The following is a 20,903-nucleotide window of genomic DNA, read 5'->3' on the forward strand; positions in this document are numbered from 1 at the left end:
GGCTGCTCTGCTCCTCCCCTGACTCTTCGGCTCTGTTTAAGAGCCAAGCGCTACAGGCTTTGGGCAGCCCCCATGCCTCCGGACCCTGCGCCGCTGGAGCCCGGGAGGGGAAGTGCCCGGCCGGGGGCGCAGGGTCCGGAGGCATAGGGGCTGCCCGAAGCCCAAGCGCTACCGGCTTCACGGTTTGCCGGGCAGCCTCCAGACCCTGCACCCCCAGCTGGGCGCTTCCCCTCCTGGGCTCCAGCTGCACTGGGGAAGCACCGGCCGGGGGCGCAGGGTCTGGGGGCTGCCCAGCAAACCGTGAAGCTGGTAGCGCTCGGGCAGCCCTTTTCGCGTGGCTGGGAGGGAGGAGGGGGCGGAGTTAGGGCAGGGTTGGGCAGGGAAGGGGCAGAGTTGGGGCGGGGCTGGGGTGGGAAATGGGCGGGGCCAGGGCCCTGTGCAGGGTCCTCTTTTTTTAATTTGTAACCCTACCAAACTGCCTCACCTGGGCCAAATTCTGGCTCTGTTCCATAAGTGCAACCCCGCATATAAGGCATCTGATATTAATCTCTGATCCTTTAACCACTTACGAATGGATTTAACGGCACATACGCTAATAGTGCCATTAATTTCAACGGGGCTACTTGTGTACATACACTTAAGCAGGTATTTGTTTGAAGGATCAGAACCTTAGAGGCTACTTCTGAAAATTTGAGCCCAAGTGACCTTCCCATAGTCACATAGCAAGCCAGTGGCAGAGTGAGAAACAGAGCCCCTCTTCCCTGAATCCCAGTGCCTTGCTCTGAATGGAAGACTAGATCGCCTGCTCATTGACATTAAATCATAGCTACCATGGTGACTGGATTTACCTTTTTGTACAGGATGATTAAGTAAGTTCTTTCGTACAGGATGTTGACCAAGAAAAGTGTCTTCTAATTTAAGATTTATTTTTTTCCAGATCAGGCAAAGCACCTATGTTAGTGACATTTCTCAAGGTTAATCAACTGAGACCCTGGGTAGGCCAGAGTAAGGAGATAAATACTTTTATTGACTTGCGAGTAGAAGTAACTTACATCATATTAATCTTTTCTTTAAATCAAATTTAAAGAGTTTCTGGTTTAAGATCACTGCTCTTAGGGTCTCTCCTGTGGGATGGAATTGGAACAAGTCTGACATTTAAAAGCACATATTGAAAAAGACATTCTGATTCTTGCGCAATGGAGATATCGGTGCAGATATTGCAACTATGAGATGCACCCAAGCAATAGTAGGTTCTGCATTCAAAGGAGCAAATCCTACCCTTCATCTGGAACACTAGATCCTCTTGCATCAAAGTCAGTGCACTTCCAGTGCATAAATTGGGGGAACAGAATTTGGGGAGACTGTGCCTTGGTGAGGTACCTCTGTATGTGGAACCTACTCACTAGTGGCTCCTTGCATGGCTGTATGCAAGGGCAGGTAGGGAGGACAGAGTGACCCACCTTTTTGTAGATGTTATGGTCTTACCCTGCCTTACGCTATTGTGGGGACATGTGGCGGTAGAACCTGGAACAGTAGCTATGGAAGGGCCTAGATAAGACTACACCCCATCTTTCCCCTGAGGATTTCCCCAGTTCCTTGTCAGTGCCCAGGGTCTTGTGAGGGGCGATTTGCTCAGAGCTTGTCTGCACAGGGAAGTTATTCTGGAATAAGGTAAAGTGTGAATTTAAAATGCTTATAGCTAGTCTGGAAAAACAGTGCTTTTTTCTGGTTTAATTTAATCGACTGTGATTAAGCTAAACTAAAGGAAGACACACTCTTATTTCCAGAGCAAGTGTGTCCACATGGGGAGCTATTCTGGAATAGTTGTTGTAGAATACCTTATTCTGTAATAGAGAGACAAGGTAGGTGAGGGAGTATCTTTTATTGGACCAACTTCTGTTGATGAAAGAGACACGTTTTTAAGCTACACAGAGCTCTTCTTCAGGTCTGTGTAGCTCAATAGTGGGTCTCTTTCACCAACAAAAGTTGGTCCAATATAAGGTATTACTTCATCTATCTTTTCACTCTACTATCCTGGGACCAACATGGCTACAACAACACTACAAACAACAGTGAAAATTATTCCATAATAGCTATTCTGGTCAATTTCCCCCTGTAGACAAGCCCTTAGTAAATAGTACCATGTACTGAAAACTGTAAACTGGAGTGGTAACTTTGATAGACCTATTCGAGTTCCTTTTTGAAAGATCTACTGTAATGCAAAGATCTAAGTCCACAGCTGTCCTTGGTGTATGATGTTGTAACATCCCCATTAAGCTTGATTTTTTTTTTTAAAGCAGAAAATAGTTTGCTGTGAGTCCCTTGTTATGTTTACAGCCGTTAAGATGTTAGGTATTTCTTCCCTTTTCCTCCTCCTCCCCCATATATCCGCCCTAGTAAACAAAAAGTGATGACTGCTGAGAATCTTCTCTCTGCCTTCCAAGAAGAGAACTCCTTCCACTAGCAATTTAATACTGCCTAAACCACAAAAGGTACAGTCAGATTATCCTAGATAAACCAAGGACCAAACATACAGGGCACTGCAAACAACCACAAAGAAAGAATCCAATGACCAAGTCATTAATATAAATATTTGAACGCATACGTGAATTTGTTTAGTCTGTGCCCCGTGGTTAAAAACTTTTTATCCACCGTATTTGTTTCAGGAATGGGTTTTTTTGGAACTGAAGAAAATTTCCTGTTGTAGCTGTAAGAGTATTACATATTGAAAAGCTGGTCAGTTTGGGTGGATTAGCCATCTGCATTGACAGGCTGTTACAGTAATATTTACAGAAAGCAAGCAATATTTATTTTAAATATGTCTGGATTCAGTCTGTCAGCACATCCAATACCCACCGTGTGTTGCAGTCTGCTGGACTCAAGTGTCGATGTCCCACTGGAGCTCTGAAATGTTGCTGCAGCCAAAGGCCTTGGGTCACCTTGTGTTTACATGATGTGTCTAGTTCCTTCACTGTGTAAATTTTAGCAGGAGGTGAGCCATGCATTGAATGTGCTGCTAGAATTTATTTTCTGAGCTGCTTATTCACTTCTGAAGGTGTAGGGTCATCACAATTTTAGGGAGGTGGAGTGTAATTGCTCTCCTTTCTGAGTCAGTACTGAACCAGCATCATTTCCTACATCACCTTGGTTTTCCTTGAGGGTCTGCCATCGCTGCTAATTAGACTCAAACCAGTTTAACTTGTGATGCTAACGAAATCACAGCCTGATGTGGTATGGCTGCAGGCTGATAGACTGATTGAGTCACCAAGATGTCAGAACCTGTCAAACAATACACAATTTGAAATAATTTCAAAAGTGTCTCACTGCTTTTAAAAAAAATAATCTAGATCCATTTTATAGCAGCAACAAGGTAAAGCAGGATCTGAATTGCTAGGTAGTGTCACTGTGAGGGATCAGTGTACACCCAGAGTCTAATACTGAAGCACTGATCCCTAAGTTTGGGTACTCAATTCTGCCACTGGATATTTTGGTGCTCAGCTGCCCATTTTAGTTGCATGTTTGAGTTTCCAGATTTGGAACAAAGCACCCAAACTTAGATACTGAAAACTGGACTCCCCATTTGGACATAATGCTATATTTTGTTAAAAAAAATCTTTAAAAACATTTCCCTCTTCCTATTTTTCTTTTCTATACACTGTATTTTAATTGGAGGGAGAGGAAATGGGCTAATACAATTTGTACTGAGCTGGTATGGTGTCAGTCGCGTACCTTGGAATCTTTGTTAGCTAAATGGGTGTAATTTAAAAAAAAGACTGTAGTGAAAAAGTTTTTTTTGTTTTTTGTTTATTTATAATCATACGTAAAGGGGCCAATTGTCTGACAGACTTGAAGTGACTAAAGGAAAGGGGTGTATGTGTGTGTGTGTGTGTGTGTGTGTGTGTGTGATATATATTCCTCAGAAAATGCTCAGTGTATGGAGGTGTAGAGTGGTTTCAAGGAGTAACTTTGATCAAAGTGTAATTGACATAGTGTTAGAGATTTTTTTTAAAAAAATATTGCTATATAACATTTATATAACATTAGCACCAAGAGCTCCATATCAGAAACTGGGCCCCATTGTGCTAGGTGCTGTACAAAAGACAGTCCATTTTTTTATCCATTATTTAATTTACAGTTTAACTGTAACTTTCATTCTAGGAAGCATGAAAGAAAACATGCATCGTCAGCAAGATTAGGAATGTAAAGAGAAACCATCTGGGCAATTTAGGCCCAAATTTTAAATGTGTCACAAACAAATGTTATGAATCTTAACTTCAATAGATATGTTTCCATGACTTTTTAATTTCAATAGTGAAGGAATTTTATTTGATTAAACTTTACTAGCATGGTACAGTGTGTTGGGCACTGGACTAGAAATCAGGAGACCTGTATTTTATTCCCAGCTCTGTCACTACATTTCTCTTCAACCCTGGGAAAGTCATTTCATTGTCACATTCCTCAGTTTTCCCCATCTATAAAAGAGGGATACATATACTTACCATTCTTTCTAAAGTGTTTTTGTTCTATAGATAAAAAGCATAACTTATGAGCTATACCATCTCTACTCTGATATTCCCTTCTCTCCCATATCTCATGCCCTCCCTTATGGCCTGATCCTAATCACATTAAAGTCAATGGCTTTTTGACAGGATTATGCTCTCACTTCTTAGGTAAGTAAATACTTTGTATTATCAACAATTCTGTTGTTATGAAAAAATTAGAAATTTAAAAGGAGAATGCATTTTGTAATTTTTACGGAGTAATCAATGTTACTTACCATGTAAGCTTTCAGTGGACTATAATCAATATACCTGTGATATTTGTACTATGACTGAACAAGGACTTCTCAAACTTTATATTTGGTTTTGTCCTGTGTGCATTTTAACGGATTATCAGAATACCTCACCAAAATGCCAGACTATTTCTTCGTTGTTATTATTATTATTTTAGCATATTCCAGGGGATATTTTTAATCCCATTAAACCATCACCAAAGGAGATTTTGCCTACCCAATAGGCATAAGAATAAAAGAAAGTTCTAATTCTGAAAATCAGCAGCTCACAATATCGCACTTAACCAAATCCTCTTCCAATGATAATCATAGCAAGAGCCCTGGGCAGTTGTTAGGACCTGATACCCGCATGGGGCTTTACTACAGTTAGATGAGCAAGGTCTGCTGCTGTATCTGTTAGGTCCACAGAACCTCCAGTGTAATGAGAAGTTTATTCAGTAATGTTACTTAATCTACTTTTTATTCCAGTGTCAATACTCATTTATGTTGAAAGCAATGAAACTAAAGCTGTGTAGTAAGCCAGGAAATGTTCCATTCCCCCCTACAAGGAGCCCCTGCTGGTTCAGGGTTTTGTGCAAGACACTCTGATTCACTTATGTTTTAAACTGTTTTTGCTCCTTGTTAAAGGTCAGATCATGAAGTCAACAGGTCAGGAGAATTACTTTTTAAAGTAACAAAAATGTATTTTTAACATCCTGTGATGCTCCTTTCCCCACCCACTCCTATCCACACATGTGCAACGTTTACATGGGCACCTGAGTTACTCTTCATTTTTACCACCATTTTATCAGAGGCCATTTTCTGACCTTTGCTGGCATGAAGCAGACCCTCTTTCAGAATCTTTAGTCTCTACCAAGACCAGAGTGGAAATCTGAATACTTAGTCTGACCTAAAAGAGGCCTTGGGGGATCTAAGGGTTGTTAAGGTCAGAGGCAAGTGTCACTAAATCCAGACTTCTGGGCTGCTATTTACACCTTTTTATTTGATGGAACATGGTGTGGAGACAGTGTTCATTGTTTGTCATAATATGCCTGGGGCTGCTGTCAAAAATCTCCAACTACTTCAGGCAGCAGGTTAGTAAAAATAAGATCCTGATTGGAAGCTCCCTGAAATTGGATGGGATGCTTTTAAACTGTTTTATATTTCAAATCTGGCCATTTATATTCTTGTTTTATGTCAGCAATAGCTTAAAACCAGACATTTTGATCTCAGCTAAGTTGATGTGTTTAATCTGTTACTCGGTGGGTATTTTACTTCGCTATCGCCAAGGAAATTTTATGTAAAGCATGTACAGAATTAATGTGATAAGATACAAAATATTAATCCGCTGACACAAAAAAGGTTGAAATAAAACTATTTACAAGTGCTCCATTTCCATCCTGCCCCACACCACAGACAATAACCTCTCTCACAAAACTAAATGCCAACACAGGGGAAGGAAAAATATGTCGCCACCCACTAACTTTCTTTAATGCGAGATGTGTGTTTTGTTATCATTTAAAGGCTTTGATTTTATAATCAAAACACAGATTAACCCACAACTCATTTTAAAAAAAAAATCCTCCCCCTAATTTATTATTTGGCAGGTTTGAGTTGTCTTAGTACTGCTAGTGCCAATATTGTCTTCTCTGTTATGCAGTTTTCTTACTTTCGAAGTACGGTAGGCGAGGAAGATCATGCTGAGATATTCTTGAGATTTCTGGGTAGCTAGTTATTCTTGTTTAAATATAATCAAATGATCAAAATACTGAACAACAAACATGAAAAATACATCAAGCAATTAACAGATTTGTGGCTGCATTTTAACATCTAGTTCAGGATGAACCCCTCCATGTCGTCTGAAGAACACAGTGTCACTATAGCCGATTGTATGAGTTATGAGGCACATAATTGCAGTACTTTGGAAATTTCACTCTGTCTTCACTTGTTGTTTTTGCACCAAACAACTTGATTCAGCCAGTATAAAAAAGTAGAGCCATTGTATAAAAGTTCTGATTTTGATTAGGCTCTTTTGCAAAGAAAACATGGACCTCTCAGTTAAAATCTGAAACCATCATAATTTTGAATTATCTGCAGTCTCACTAAGTGTGGTGCTCATTTGCTATTGAAAGGATTGTGTTTATCATTTTATTATAATAGGCAGGATTGCCTGCTTAATACCAGTGCTTGTTCTCTGGAGGCTCCTGGAAGGATTCAGAAACCAGATGTGAAGTTGACAGCTATTAATGGGGAATATTTAAGCATGTGGAACTGTCCAAATGCCAGGTTAACTCCTTGTAGAGATGTACACATAGTTAATCTACAGTACATATCTTCTATATTTAATCATTGACGGAGATGAGAATGTTTTGGCACTCTGGGACCACTGATGTTTAATGAGCAACATAGGCTTTCCATCATCCAATCTTTTGGGGGCAGATTTTATTTAATTAATGTTTTCAGGTCTTCCTCTTGAAATGAATTATTCATCAGAAAAATCCTAGCTTTTATTTCATTTCTAAAATGTGTCTTGTAGAAAATGGCCCAATCCTGCCAGGTAATAATACAAAGTTCCGCCACGACTGGGGTCCACAGAAGCTGAGGATTCTCAGCACTTCTCTGGGTCAGGTCCATTAGCATATTTTTAGGATTGGTGGGGTAATACAGCTTAAAGCCTGAATATATGAGTTGCTGAGGACCCTCAAATCCTATTGACCATCCATAGGAGTTAAAGGCTCTCTGCACCCCAAAGGTTTGAGCCCTGAGTACCTTATTTTTCTGTCTTACTCTGAATATCCATCTCTCTGCCTAACTACATGCATATATGACACTCAGCACGTTTAGTATCTGTGCTCCTCCCAAAAGTAAAAAAGTAATATCAAATCTCTCTCAGGCTCTCCCTCTTCCTTACCTGTGGCAGTAAGCTTGAAAAGATTGAATGTGAGTGTGTTTAATATTGTTAAGTTAATCTTAAAGCCATTAATTCCTCACTGCAAAAGTTTATAGAAATAGTAACTCCCAGTTTTTGGTGTTACAAGATCATCACGATTATATACTTGCAGCCAATGATTTTCCAGTGATGAATAATATCAATATCTAGTGTTCTTAGTGCATATGATTATTGGGCTGGCTTCTGGTCTTCCACCTTAGCTTGCTTCCTCATTTTTGTTGCTTCTGCTCTACGCTCGTACTACAAGCACTACATTTAAGAGTGACATCAGTGTGTCTGAGAGAAGTAAAGCCTATCACTGTAGCCCTGAAGCAGAAGCCTGAAATGTGCAACAAGAAACGGTTATTGATACCGTGCTGTGTCTCACAGTATTAATGATTTGGGGGGCGGGGGAAACAGAAGGTGAATCCACAAATTGAATTATAACCTTAGCTTTTCAAAGAAGTAGCTCTGTTAGGAAAGATAAATAAAGCAGCTCTGCTGTACTAATCCATAAGAGAAGCTGATATTTCCCGCCTAAATTCTGACATATCCAACTAAGCCAGGAGTTCTTAAACTGGGAGTCGAGACCCCTCAGGGAGTCACGAGGTTATTACATGAGGGGTCGTGAGATGTCAGCTTCCACCTCAAACTCCACTTTGCCTCCAGCATTTATAATGGTGTTAAATATATAAAAAAGTGTTTTTAATTTGGGGGGGGGGCTGCACTCAGAGGCTTGCTATGAAAGGGGTCACCAGTATAAAAGTTTGAGAACCACTGAACTAAGCTGTAGCTAGCAATTTAAAACTCCCCTGACAGATTGATGATACCACTGCAATCAAATTTTGTTTCTTTTTAACTCAGACGACAGGCCTGTACAATTGTAGCCTGTACAATTGTAGCCTCAAAATCCTCACAGAAAGAAAAAAAGGCAGAGAGAAGAGATGAGATGACAGGGAACTAGAGTGAGGGGAGAGGGGGAGGGAACCCTCTAGGACAACGATTCTCTTTTACCTATGTTTGTACAGTGCACAACAATCCCATTTGTGATTGAGGCCTTTGGCCACTTCCATTTAAGAATGTTTTATAATAAAAAAAAATTTCTGGTGATAAAATACTATGTTTCATTGTAAGAAAACTGTTTAACTATGGTAAAGAGTCTCATAACATAAATAAATTATGAATTTTTGATAATTTTAAGTGTAGAATTTCAATCTTTGACCAGTATTACCATATTTCCATATCTAGTCTTTGGAATTTAGGGAAGCAGTGGGCTGAATTCTTTCTCCGTTTGTTTGTATGCTTAATAACAAATGTGTGTGATAGGATGGCAAACACTTTTCCCCTTGTTATTAATTGGCCTGTTTTTGAAACCACAGCATAGGTCCTTTTGTCCTTTCTCTCTAGGTATTACACAAGGGGAATGCACAAGCAGAACTATGACTTACAGAGTGGAAGTCCTTTTTGGGCCAGAGTGAGCTAGGCTTTATTGCAAAACAGTCCAGGTAGTAAAGGGAAGAATATGGGGCAGAAAGTCACATTGTGGACACCGTATGTATCTAACAGAAAGTGCAGAGCCAAGAGGAATTACGCTAGAGAGAGACTTGGAGACACATAGCTGGGGGACTCTTGAGCTAAATCTAGCTTTCTCCATTATATTCTTGATGTAATAGTTTATTTAGTAAACTCATTTAATTGAAACCTAAGAATCCCTGTTTCCTTGAGAATACTACAGAATGATTCATAGCTTGTTTAAAAAATAGGTGGCATTATTTAAGATACAACCATTAACTGAGAAGTTTGTGGGATAACCAACTATAAATGAGTTCACCCTTGTAGAAAGGACACAAACTTTTCATGTGCTTAGACAGTACATTATTTTTTATTTACACATAAGTTGCATATATGTGGGTATAGGAAAGGGGCTACTTTCCTATTACTGCATATAAGTTAATATCTGATGTCAAAGAAGTCTGATATGCAAAACATGATATAATATTTGAATATATTTTGTTTCTTGGGCTGCACAACATAAGGGCATTTTGAAAAGGGCCATTCTACATTGGGATGGATCTTTGTAGGATAAGAGAAGATGTAAAACAATGTTAGGTTGTATTGATAAGGTTTCACTGTACCATATATACTCAATCATAAGCTGTTTTTTTTATAAGCTGACCCGCTTCCCTCCCCATCCCCCTCCGAAGATGGATAAGTAAAAATGGAAATTTTTTATGACCCGTTCATAAGCCGACCCTAATATAATTCAGGGGTCAGCAAATTTTGGCTCCTGGGCCATCAGGATAAGCTGCTGGTGGGCCAAGATGGTTTGTTTACCTCGAGCATCCGCAGACACGGAGGTAAACCTCAGTAAACAAAGTGTGCCGACGTGCCAGCTGCTTACCCTGACGGGCCGGGACAGCAACTGGTGGGGAAATTTTTGGGGGGGAGAAGCTGGGAGTCAGGGCAGTAACCCCTGTGACCACCCCCCACATGACCCCACCCCTAGCCCGGGACACCCACACTCTCCCCATCCCATCCCTTCCCATCTTATCTAGGGAGGGCCAGGGGAGGATGTCTCTGGCCTGGCTGGAGCTGCTCCGGCAGGCCGGGCCGGGCGGTGCAGTCGCAGCATGTTCTGGCAGGCCAGGCCGGGCCGCGCGGCTGCATCCTGCCAGCCCCAGAGCTGCAGCTGCTTCGGAGGCTGGGGGGAGAGCAGCATGGCCAGAATCAGAGAGACTCTGGCCCCGCCTCTTCCCTTCTGGCTCTGCTGGCTGTGCTGCTTATCCTTGCCCCCTCTGTTGGGGTGTGTGGGGCGGGTTGTGTCCCACCTCTCCCTCTCTATAACCGTTCATACACCAACCCCCTTCTCTGGTGCTTCCCTTTTTTACTAAAAAAATCCGGCTTATGAACAAGTATATATGGTACTTTGCAGAATTATGCCTTCACTTTAAAAAAACAAAAACAAAAGTTTGAGACTATAGAAAAGATTCAGAGAACCCTATCTACAGTGATGAAGGGATTCTGACTACATCTTCTGAGAAAAGATTAGAGGGCTTAATCTTAAAGAAATAATATTTAAGAGGGATCAGAACCTATATAATATTTATAGAGTAGTAACGCAACAGAATCAAAACACTAAATTCATTGTATACTTGTAGTAAAGCAAGGATCACTGATTGGCAATAAAGAACACATGTAAGATGGAAATTAGAAAATATTTCTGACAACTGGATGGGGGAGCAGTTTGTCTAAAGTAGAATTGTAATATATTTATTGCAGTCTTGATTAGAGATGCTGAAACTGAGGACAACTAGATTTATGGGATAAAGTATAGGATAAAGTCACTCATCTAGACTGCTGATTTAAGAGGTCCCTTCCAACTGTCAGTCAACAATAGTTGAGCAGTTGTCCTTAAAAGTCCTCTTGTTTACATCCATTTATCAATACTCCTATAATGTAGATGAGAAATAATAGTTGGGACAGTTTTGCACTTAATTGATATGAAACATGGGCTTTTTCCATACAAAATGGAAAAACCCTGAAAAACTAAATGATAAAGGAGACCTAGGTCACAATTTTAAAACTTAGGTATCTGTATTTTTGGTTGCTCAATCCATATTTAGACCCACCCCTTAAATAAAAGTGCTGAGCATCAAGAAAGCTTATTGAAGTGCTCAGTAGTTTTGAAAATGAGGCCGCTTCTGTTTAAGTGCCTAAATGTGGTTTTATGTGTGAGCCTAACATTTAGACAACTAGTGTGGAAATTTTGGCCATGGAGGTTTAAGATTTGCCAGCGAAGAATGCTTCTTTACAAAGACTTATGGAAGCTAACTTATAGACAGCAGCTTCCTACTTATAGCCCACAACTGTAGTGGCTCCAAGGAATACTGTCAACCTGACATAATCCTCTATAAAAGAATGACAAGGAGGTAGGTTCAAGATGATGAACAAGATACTAAGGATGTATGTAGCATTTTTCATATACCAAGTGCATTAACTAAATAATCCTTTCAACAGTAGTTAAGCATTATTATCCCTATTTTACAGATGGGATACAGAGAGCCTAAGATGTTACAGTAGCTGTCCAAGGCCACCCAGCGCATCAGTGGCCAAGCTGGGTTTAGATGAGTTCATGCGTGCCCATGCCACACTCGGTCCGCCAGACCATGCTGCTTCTGGAGGACTGGAAAGTTTAGCAGTTTAACCTGATCTCTATGTAGCTTTTGGGTATATTGTGCCATGCTCATTTGTGGTATGAAAGTGATATAAAGGGTTATATTAGGGAGCTAGATGCTCTAAGCCCATAGGTTCCTTGAGGTTGTGATTTACATGCACTTGTGACACATTGCTAATGCCAGTGCTTTAAGTCTCTCTGATCACTGGAGGCTGTAGCAAATACAAATAGTTGCTGCAGTGGTTGCTGCTCCTTTTGTTGGGTTTCTTCACTTTCACAGCATTCAGATAATTGGATGGTTATTGCTTAGGACCTTGAATATGACCTGATTTCTCTTTGACAAGCAAATGCTATAGTGCTACCAGCAGAGCAAATAGAATCTGCCAACCCTTCAAATCTGCCCATTAGTTTGTTCTAGTACCAGGCAGCTGAATTGATTTTTCTGAATCATCAACATGTGCTTCAAGGCTACACTGTGTACACGTCATTATTCAGGAAGAAAAACCAGTAGTCGTGTGTTGGTAATGCCAAACAGGATTATATGCAATACATAAACAGCTACTTTTTAAGACAAGGTAGGGAAGCACAGCCTGACTCTACCAGGACACCTGATCAAACTCAGGTTGAGAGAGCTCAGAAGAGAGGGCTGATGCTGCTTGATTTTTCATGTGTCCTTGCATCTGGCCCTTATCCTCTGTCAGTCAGTATAATAATGCCTGCATCTGTAATTTTCACTCCATGCATCTGAAGAAGTGGGTTTTACCCACGAAAGCTTATGCCCAAATAAATCTGTTGGTGTTTAAGGTGCTACCGGACTCCTTGTTACCTTTCCACAGGATTGGTTCACTAAGGACTAGTCCTGCAGGTAGGCTATGCTAATTGATGGGATAGACATTTGGCACTGCCCATCTTGATTTATATTAGCTCTTCCCTTAGCCTGATTTACACCCCTAACAACACAAATGCCTCTCAGAAACTACACCCTCCGTGGAGTCTAGCTGAAGAAGCACAGCTGTATATGTTAGTCACAGTTTAGATGCTGGTCGCTGGTTATGGCCCTTGGTGCAGTGTTCTCTTCCACGGGGCAATAATAAGTGTGTCTTGCACTTACTTACTCTTATTTATTATTAGTTGCACCCTGACAACATGCTCAGTGCTGCTCTGCTGAAACAAACTATTGCCTGCACTGACATAACTGCGGTTGTTGTAGGTCAGAGGAGAGGTGGGTTGTTAGAGCTGAGCAGAGGAAACCTCTGTGCTCCCTGTCTATTTTATATCAGGCTCAAGCAATTTTTCTTAGTCTCTCACTTTAGTCAGCATTCTAGTCACCCCACATGCTTTTATTAAAGTCAGGAGTGGATTAGGGAAAGCAAACGTAACCCAAAAAGTGACATAGATTAGAAAGGACACAGGCCGTTTATATATGCGCTATAAACAAACACTATTCTCTGTCCATGTTACTGATAACACTTGAGATTATTTAAAAGTGAAAGAATTGTGACAATCCTATGTACTTGTCACTGTTTATGCTCTTTGTTTACTTTTTGCCAATGGAAATCCCTGAAATCAGCTTCACCTTCAGACCGTCCCTGCTGCAGTGTTTGGGTTTCAGATGTTACAATGGAAATATTTGTTTAAAAACTACCATTTTCACTGGAATATTCAAAATGTGGCAACATTTTTATTGGCCTTGAGTTTGTTGGTCAAAGTTCATTTGGTCAAAGTTGTTTTTTTACAAAATGTAGGACCAAATTTCAGCTGCTACTGCCGCCCTTTGAAACTCATGGTTCTGGTGACTAGGCCAGGTCTACACTTTAAACTTATACCGGTATAACAACGCCGCTCAGGGGTGTAAAAATTCCCATTCCCGAGCCACACAGTTATACCGCCCTACCCCGCAGTGTACACAGCACTAGGTCAAGGGGAGGGTTTCTCCCGTTGACAGAGCTACCACCTCTCACGGAAGTGGATTAACTACCCTGACGGGAGAAGCTCTCCTGTTGGAGTAGAAGCGTCTCCACTGAAGCACTTCAGCTGCACCACTGCAGCGTTTTAAGTGTAGAACTGTCCTTAGGATTTACTGTTACCAAAGACTAGACAGCTCCCCGCTCCCCTCTCCTCCCAGGCAGTGAGGGAGAGGGAGTAAGGAGCTTCTACCATCATCCTACCTTGAGCTGTCTGTGTAAGGGCTGACCAGAACTGTAGCCCTGGTGCTTGTTGACGCACAGGGGACTGTTACTGCAATGCTCCCTCACTCCTGGGAACAACCAAGGGAGTATTCGCAGAAGGGCCCCATTATGATGGTTTAGTTTGACCTCCAGCAAAACACAGGCCAGAGCCATGGCTCCACGTGCCCAGGCATAGGTGCTGACTTTTAGTCTTCCCCAGGGGTGCTCAACCCCTGCTCCGCCTCATGGCCCCGCCCCTGCTCCACTCCGTCCCCCGAGTCCCCACCCTCGCTCCACCTCTTCCCACCCACTCCACTCTCTCCACCGAATCCCCACCCTCACTCCGCCTCTTCCCACCCCTGCTCTTCCCCCTCCCCGAGGCTCCCGCCCACCCACCACTCGCTGTTCTCCACCTCCCCCAAGCCCCTCCCCAACCCATCAATCAGCCAATCGGTGGCGGCGCCGAACAGCTGTGGTTGGTAGTGCTGAGCACCCACTATTTTTTTCCCCATGGGTGCTCCAGCCAGCACGGCCAGAGCGGGGTGGGAGGCACATCTTCTAAAGCTTCCCTGGGACGGTGCAGATTTGCACTCCCCTTTCTATGGGCTGTAGCTAAAAGGCACAGTCTAGCCCTAAACTAGCACTTCAGTGCAGGGGAAGTCCTAACTCCTGGCTTCTGGAGCTTCATTATAAAAGAGGCTGCAAGTATAAGAAGCTAGTTTTTGAAATTCCTGTGATCTCCTTCTGACGCTTATTTAACAGCGCTGATTCAACTATGCACATTTTTGTAAAAGGACAATTTGCATTATCTCTTTTTTTTTTTTTTTTTTTTGTGGCCTTCACAATGGGCTGGTCTTCACTACAGGGAGATTGAGGCTGCTGCAATCGATTGCAGCAGGGGTTGATTTAACACAGGGGTTCTCAAACTGGGGGTTGGGACCCCTCAGGAGGTCACGAGGCTATTACATGGGGGGGCCGTGAGCTGTCAGCCTCCACCCCAAACCCCGCTTTGCCTCCAGCATTTATAATGGTGTTAAATATATAAAAAAGCCTTTTTAATTTATAAAGGGGGTTGCGGTCAGAGTCTTGCTATGTGAAAAGTCACCAGTACAAAAGTTTGAGAACCACTGATTTAGCAGGTCTAGTGAAGACCCGCTAAATCAATATCGCGCTCTGGTCAACCCCAGTATTCCAGCTCCCCAAGAAGAGTAAGGGAAGTCAAGCGGAGAGCGTTTCCAGTCAATGCAACGCAGTAAAGACACCAGAGTAAATCGACCTAAGCTATGTCAACTCCAGCTACATTATTCCCATAGCTGGAGTAGCGTAACTTAGGTTGACTTACCCCAGTAATGAAGACCAGCCCAACGTTTCTATATCCTGTTGCAGCACAAAAGTATTGCTGTCCAGATCAACCGAGGGAGAACACAAATCTGCAATTCACCTTGGCCACCAGTCAGTGTTCTAGTCACTTTGTGACTTGCCCATGATAATCAGGGATCCTACTTTCCTTTCCATCTCTCTTTTTTTCATCCATAAATCAAAGCGCTGAGTATTAGTCACAACAAGAGAGAAAATTAGTACTGGCATGTAGCTATTTCTTGGCTCTCTCTCTGTTTGGAGAGCCAAACATGGTCATATGGAAAGAAAAGAAAGCTTAAACTATACAAATATGATTCCACTTAAGCAGTCGCCTCCATTCATGGCTAGAGAAACATATTTGCTTAGTTCTATTTTCTGTTATCTCAGCAGTGTCCTCTTAAGTGAAACAGGGATGTTTGAAAGTGAAGAGGTGCCACTGCAGATTTTATTGCAAGTTTGAGGTTCTTCTTCTTCTAGGGATAATATGTTAATCTGAAGTGAGATTGCTGGAGTCTTGCTGATTTATGCCTGCCACAATTATTTAGGGTACAGATTTGGTGTTCACACTTAAAGAGCTTTGGCTGTCTTTTAACTTCTACTGGTAGAATTAGAAGATGTCTTTCACCTTAGAACACAGTGCCAGTCTGCCACATCTTAAACCTCGCCAGCCATCTGTACGTTAGGAGAAATTGTTCTCTGAAACAAACTGGTTGGCTGGACCCTGTTAACTGTCTGTCTGTGTAACAGAATAAACATCAGTGATTTGGGATGGCCAGAGAACGTGTGGTATAGTTTAAGTAAAAGAAAGTTCTTTGGCACCGATTCAGCAATTGGTTCCATGTTGGTGTGCCTATGTGCCTGTGCAGGGTCTCATTTTCTTCAGTGGGGCTTCATGCAAGTGTAAGGGTCTGCCCCTGCAGATCCATTTGCAGGACTGGGGCCTAGGTGTGTAATTAACTGAACCTTGGTCACATGGTAAAAATACTCCAATTTCTAGTTTAGAGTTAGTCTGGTCTGTCTTGTTGCTAAGTGGTGTGCTCTCTGCTGTGAATCTCTTATATCATCAACTACCTGACATTGGTTTAAAATTTAAAGTCCCTAACAATATTGTGACCTATGTACTCCTGTGTTCACACTCTACACACTACTGCAATAATGTTGGTATAAAATATGTCTTCTGAGGTATCATTTGAAAACTAATAGCACACTGATTATTAATATCGATGTCAAATGCATTGGTTAACATTATGTATGACGTTATAAATGTCCCCTGTAGGATGTTACCAAACAGCCTACCCTAGATAAAGGTGATAAACAGGTCTGTCCTAGACAAAGGATTGTGGGTTTACCTCAATTTACATATTAGCAGTAAACAAAATAATCGAGCTAAACTGGCCAGTGTTATCCTGAGCCTGAACTCGAGAGAGGCAGGAAACTGAATCCCCAGGAGGTGTTCCTGACTTATAAGAAAGACAAAGACATCCCTTTGGGGATATAAGGAACAGAGAGAGAGACTCCTTCATTTTCCTTTACCTTAGCAATTCGATCTCTGTGCTGGAAAGTTGGAAAGAATACTGGGGATTGGAGAAACCATCTTGAACAAAGATTGTATCTTGATAGATTGTTTAGTCTTTTAGATGCTTGTTTTCACTTTAATTTACTTGTAACAGTGTCTACCTTTATCTCCTTTACTTAGTATCACTTAACTATGTCCATTTGTTAACAAACTTGTTTTATTTTTTTACTATAAACCAATTCAGGGCTGTGTTTGAAGGGGAGGGTGTGTTTATCCCAGTTAAGTTAATGAGCTGTAGTATACTTACTCTTTAAAAGAGCAGTGAACTTAATATCTTCAGTGAATGTACAGTGATAGGCGCTGTGCACTGCAGAGAAACATCTCTGAGAAGCTCAGGGGCTGGAGTATACAGGGCTGGATTTCCAATTAGGTACAGTAAGCACACACTGGCACAGTAGGCACACATTCTAGGGGCACCTAAAAATTAAAAGTGGGTTAAAAGTTAAAAAGTTAATACATACAGCTCCCCTGCGGGTAGCTGGGCTCCTGGCACGGGTTGGTGGCTGCCCAGCCTGTAGGGCTGGAGCAGGGTGAGTGTCTGAGTCAGCCCACCTGAGCAACTGTGAGCCACAGGCAGGCGGGACGGCTGCTGAAGGTGCTGGGAATGTCCCAGCCCTTCCCAATCTCAGCCCTGCGCCGCTTCTGCCCTGTGCTGGGGAGGGAGAGGGAAGGGCGTGGCCAGCGCTCCATTCACTTGGACAGGCAGAGCCAGAGCATGGCTGCCGATCCAGAGTATGGCTGCCATGCCAGGCTGTGGGAGGGACAGAAGACACCCAGGGACCACTCTCCATGGGGAGAGGTACAGTCCCCCACTTGCGCCTCGCCTGGGGCGGGTGGGCTGAGCACCGGGTTGGGAGTGCCGTGCATGGCGAAGGGTCTCATGGCTTCCCGGGAGGTTGAGTTTATATTTCTTTTCATTTCATTTTTTACGGAAAACACGAAGGTCAACTGTAGGAAGGGGGGACACTGAAAATGCTGTGCCTAGGGGCACATAAGATGTAAATCCAGCCCTGAGTCCACTGATTGTTTCCTGCTAGGCCAGGTTGGAGCAGGGAGAGCCTGGTGGAGTTGGCTGGTGAGGAAGACAGATGGGATGGCAGGGATCTGATGCATAGTCTACTCTCCAATAAAATTCACTCTAGCTGAGGCAGAGGGGTAACAGTGCCTCAGAGCTTTGGGTATCCCCAGCAGCATGTTACAAATACCTTCTGTGGTAATAATAAATACTTACATAGCAGCCTCTGCTATTAAATCCTGAATCCTTGTAACATATCCACGATGTAGGAAGATAGTAATCGGAGATGGGCAAATAATTCAGAACAAACATTTTGTTTGATTGTGGAATGTTCACTGGGTGATTGCAACATTTTGAAATTGGTTAGTCCAAATTCTCCACATATGTTTTATTTCCTGCACAAATAACTTGTGACTGGTTTGTTGTTGTGAGTAAAGTTCATTGAGAATTTTTAACTGCAACGATTTTCTGACAAAAAATGCCTTTTCTACAAAACCAAAAATTTCCACAAGAAAACTTTCATTTTTGGGGGGAAAAAAATCCATTGGGAATATTGATATGATGGCTCCCTGGCTTCTGCCTGGAACGCTCTTCTAAATTTCTGTTTGGCTGAAAACTAAATGAACAGAAGCTTTCCAGGAGAGCAGCCGAGCCTGAGCGCTCTGGGTTGCTGCCTCCCTGGTTCTCAGGCTGCCCCCTTCTCCAGGGCCAGAGAGACAAGGGTGCACTCAGTACGTGACTTTTTTTTTTTTTTTTTTTGCAAGAAAGGATTTCCATTTTCCAGCCATCTGTACTTGTGATACAGACCTTTCAGGACCCAAAAGTGGGGCCCTGGTTCTCCACTCCCAGTTCCCCCTAACTAAAGAAGGCAATGTCTGTCTGGGTGGTGGGAAGCAAGGATTTAGAGGACTTCTCTGAGGACCTTTAGAGCATAAGATGGGATAGCTGCACCCAATTTCCAGAGCACATAGGAAAAGGCCAGTCTGCTAGAAGTGGCTGCAGCAGTGAGGAAAGCTCTCCACTCCCTGAGGGGAGTCCTTACAAACTTAAGAAGAACAGGCCTTACAAACTTAGGTACTTTTTATTTTGCTGGTTTTGTTGTGAGCCTTGTTTTGGAATAAGCAGCCCCAAGATCTGAGGGCCTTCAGGGGACACATTTACTTTTTGCTGGCTCTTTAAAATACTTAACCAGGCCACTGTCCCCGAGGAGAGTTTTTCTTCTACCCCTTCTCCTTCCGTTTGAGAGAGAGCTCTGAAACTGGCCTCTGCCACAGGTGGTAAGAGCCAAACTCTGAAATGTACACAAGGTGGTTAGATACTAAGGCATGTGGTATTGTTTCTGTTCCCCAATTGGATGACTTATGTCACAAGCCAGCATCAAGTGAATTTCTAATATTACCATCAAATATACAGCTCGCTGGAGATACATTTTTGGTGCATATTCAAGCTTCAAGACTTGCTTCTCCAGAGTATGTTGTGTTAGGACACCTTGACCACTTGACTGTTCACAGCAAGCAAACACTAACGGGTCACAAATACAGTCAAAAGGAAAACTGCTTGTCAATTCAAATAACTAGTCACCAAAAAAGTTGTCCTTTGTCGATCAGCTCTCATGAGTATTTAAAAGATGAGTAAGCTGAGGCAGCTCTCTGCCCTAGAGGGAATTGATGTCAGAACCAGTGTCACGACAACGGGGATAAAACATGATTTAATATTACAGTAACCATTTTTAATTCTCCCTCTCTTAAAAACACCACTGCTGTAATCAACAGTAAGCGGAATTAAAATACGGTTCTGAAATGAACACACCAAGTTCTGTAATTTGTCTGCCTCCCATCTACACCTCTCCTACATGCCCAAAAATATCTCCATAAGTCATTTCTATTTCATGGGCCTCTGTTCCATGTTTTACAGTTTCCCTGATGCATACTCCACCAGCATCATGTACTGTATGTATTATGCATTCCTCTATGTGTGCACAACGTATTACGAAAGGCTTTGTGTCCCTAAGGGCTTCTGCAGCTATTTCTGTGATTGCATCCTAGAGGGCATTTATATGAAAGTCATCAGTTAACCTTAGCCATGAGGAAGATATAATAGTAACAGTAAGTAGGGCAAGCTCATTAGGCAATGATTAAAAGGCAGAATTCATTACAATGAACATGTTTGTGATGGCTGCAGTGGTGGGGTAGAAATGACGCTGGAGAAAAGTGATAGGCGTTGTTCCCTTGAGCCCCCATGGTTTTGTGGTTAGTGTGTGACTCTGATTAAATATGGAATCATTAGGAGCACAGAACCCTTCTATCTTCATGCAGTCCTAGGAGTTTTGAAAGCAACTGTGTATGTGTGGTCCTGGGTCTGTCATACAGGATCAATCACACACAGACAATAGGCTCTGAAAATAAGTATATTTAAAATTGAAAGATGTGTATTTTTATCTACTACAATGCCACATCTTTAGCTACCCTTGATTTATTCTTTTAAAAAAAAATGTCTGTTAACTAGTAATGGGCTGACATGGATTTGGTTGCTGCCAAGGTTAGGATTCAGGGTTTGGATTTTTATTTGTGAGAACAGGCTGGATCTGAATTTGGATTGAGCATCTAACCCCAAACAACAGCTATATCTATTGAACAGCTATCGTCACTCTCTCCTGGGCCCCCACTCACCACTGCTATATTCCGGGTGGGACTCTCAGACCTCCATCCTCTCCTGGACTCTTATGATGATGGTGGCTGGCCACTGCCTACTGTCTCTTGGGCCTTGTCTAGACTGGGAGGAAAAGGTGCTTTTTACAATTGTTAGCCCAATGGAGTCACTTAACTCAACTGAGAACCCCACATAAACACCAGTGTAGACACAGTTTAAAATAGTTTAATTTTTTTATCTAAAGAGGTCAAACTGTGTGTGT

At 42.3% G+C, this 20,903-nt stretch overlaps 1 protein-coding gene across 7 annotated transcripts in view; it reads left to right on the forward strand.

The window, feature by feature from the left end:
* The window catches only part of LNX1 (ligand of numb-protein X 1), a 106,810-nt gene that overhangs the window by 36,584 nt on the left and 49,323 nt on the right, over nucleotides 1-20,903 (forward strand). Inside the window, exon 1 of one of the 7 annotated variants that reach the window (XM_034771904.1) lies at nucleotides 4,643-4,670. The exons of the other annotated variants lie outside the window; for them this stretch is intronic. Coding sequence (XP_034627795.1) covers nucleotides 4,654-4,670 — 17 coding nt within the window. The 5' untranslated portion in view covers nucleotides 4,643-4,653. Of the gene's footprint in view, nucleotides 1-4,642; nucleotides 4,671-20,903 lie in introns of those variants that run through there. 7 annotated transcript variants of the gene reach the window in all.

This window comes from Trachemys scripta, chromosome 5 (genome assembly GCF_013100865.1).
Source record: "Trachemys scripta elegans isolate TJP31775 chromosome 5, CAS_Tse_1.0, whole genome shotgun sequence".
NCBI lineage: Eukaryota > Metazoa > Chordata > Testudines > Emydidae > Trachemys > Trachemys scripta.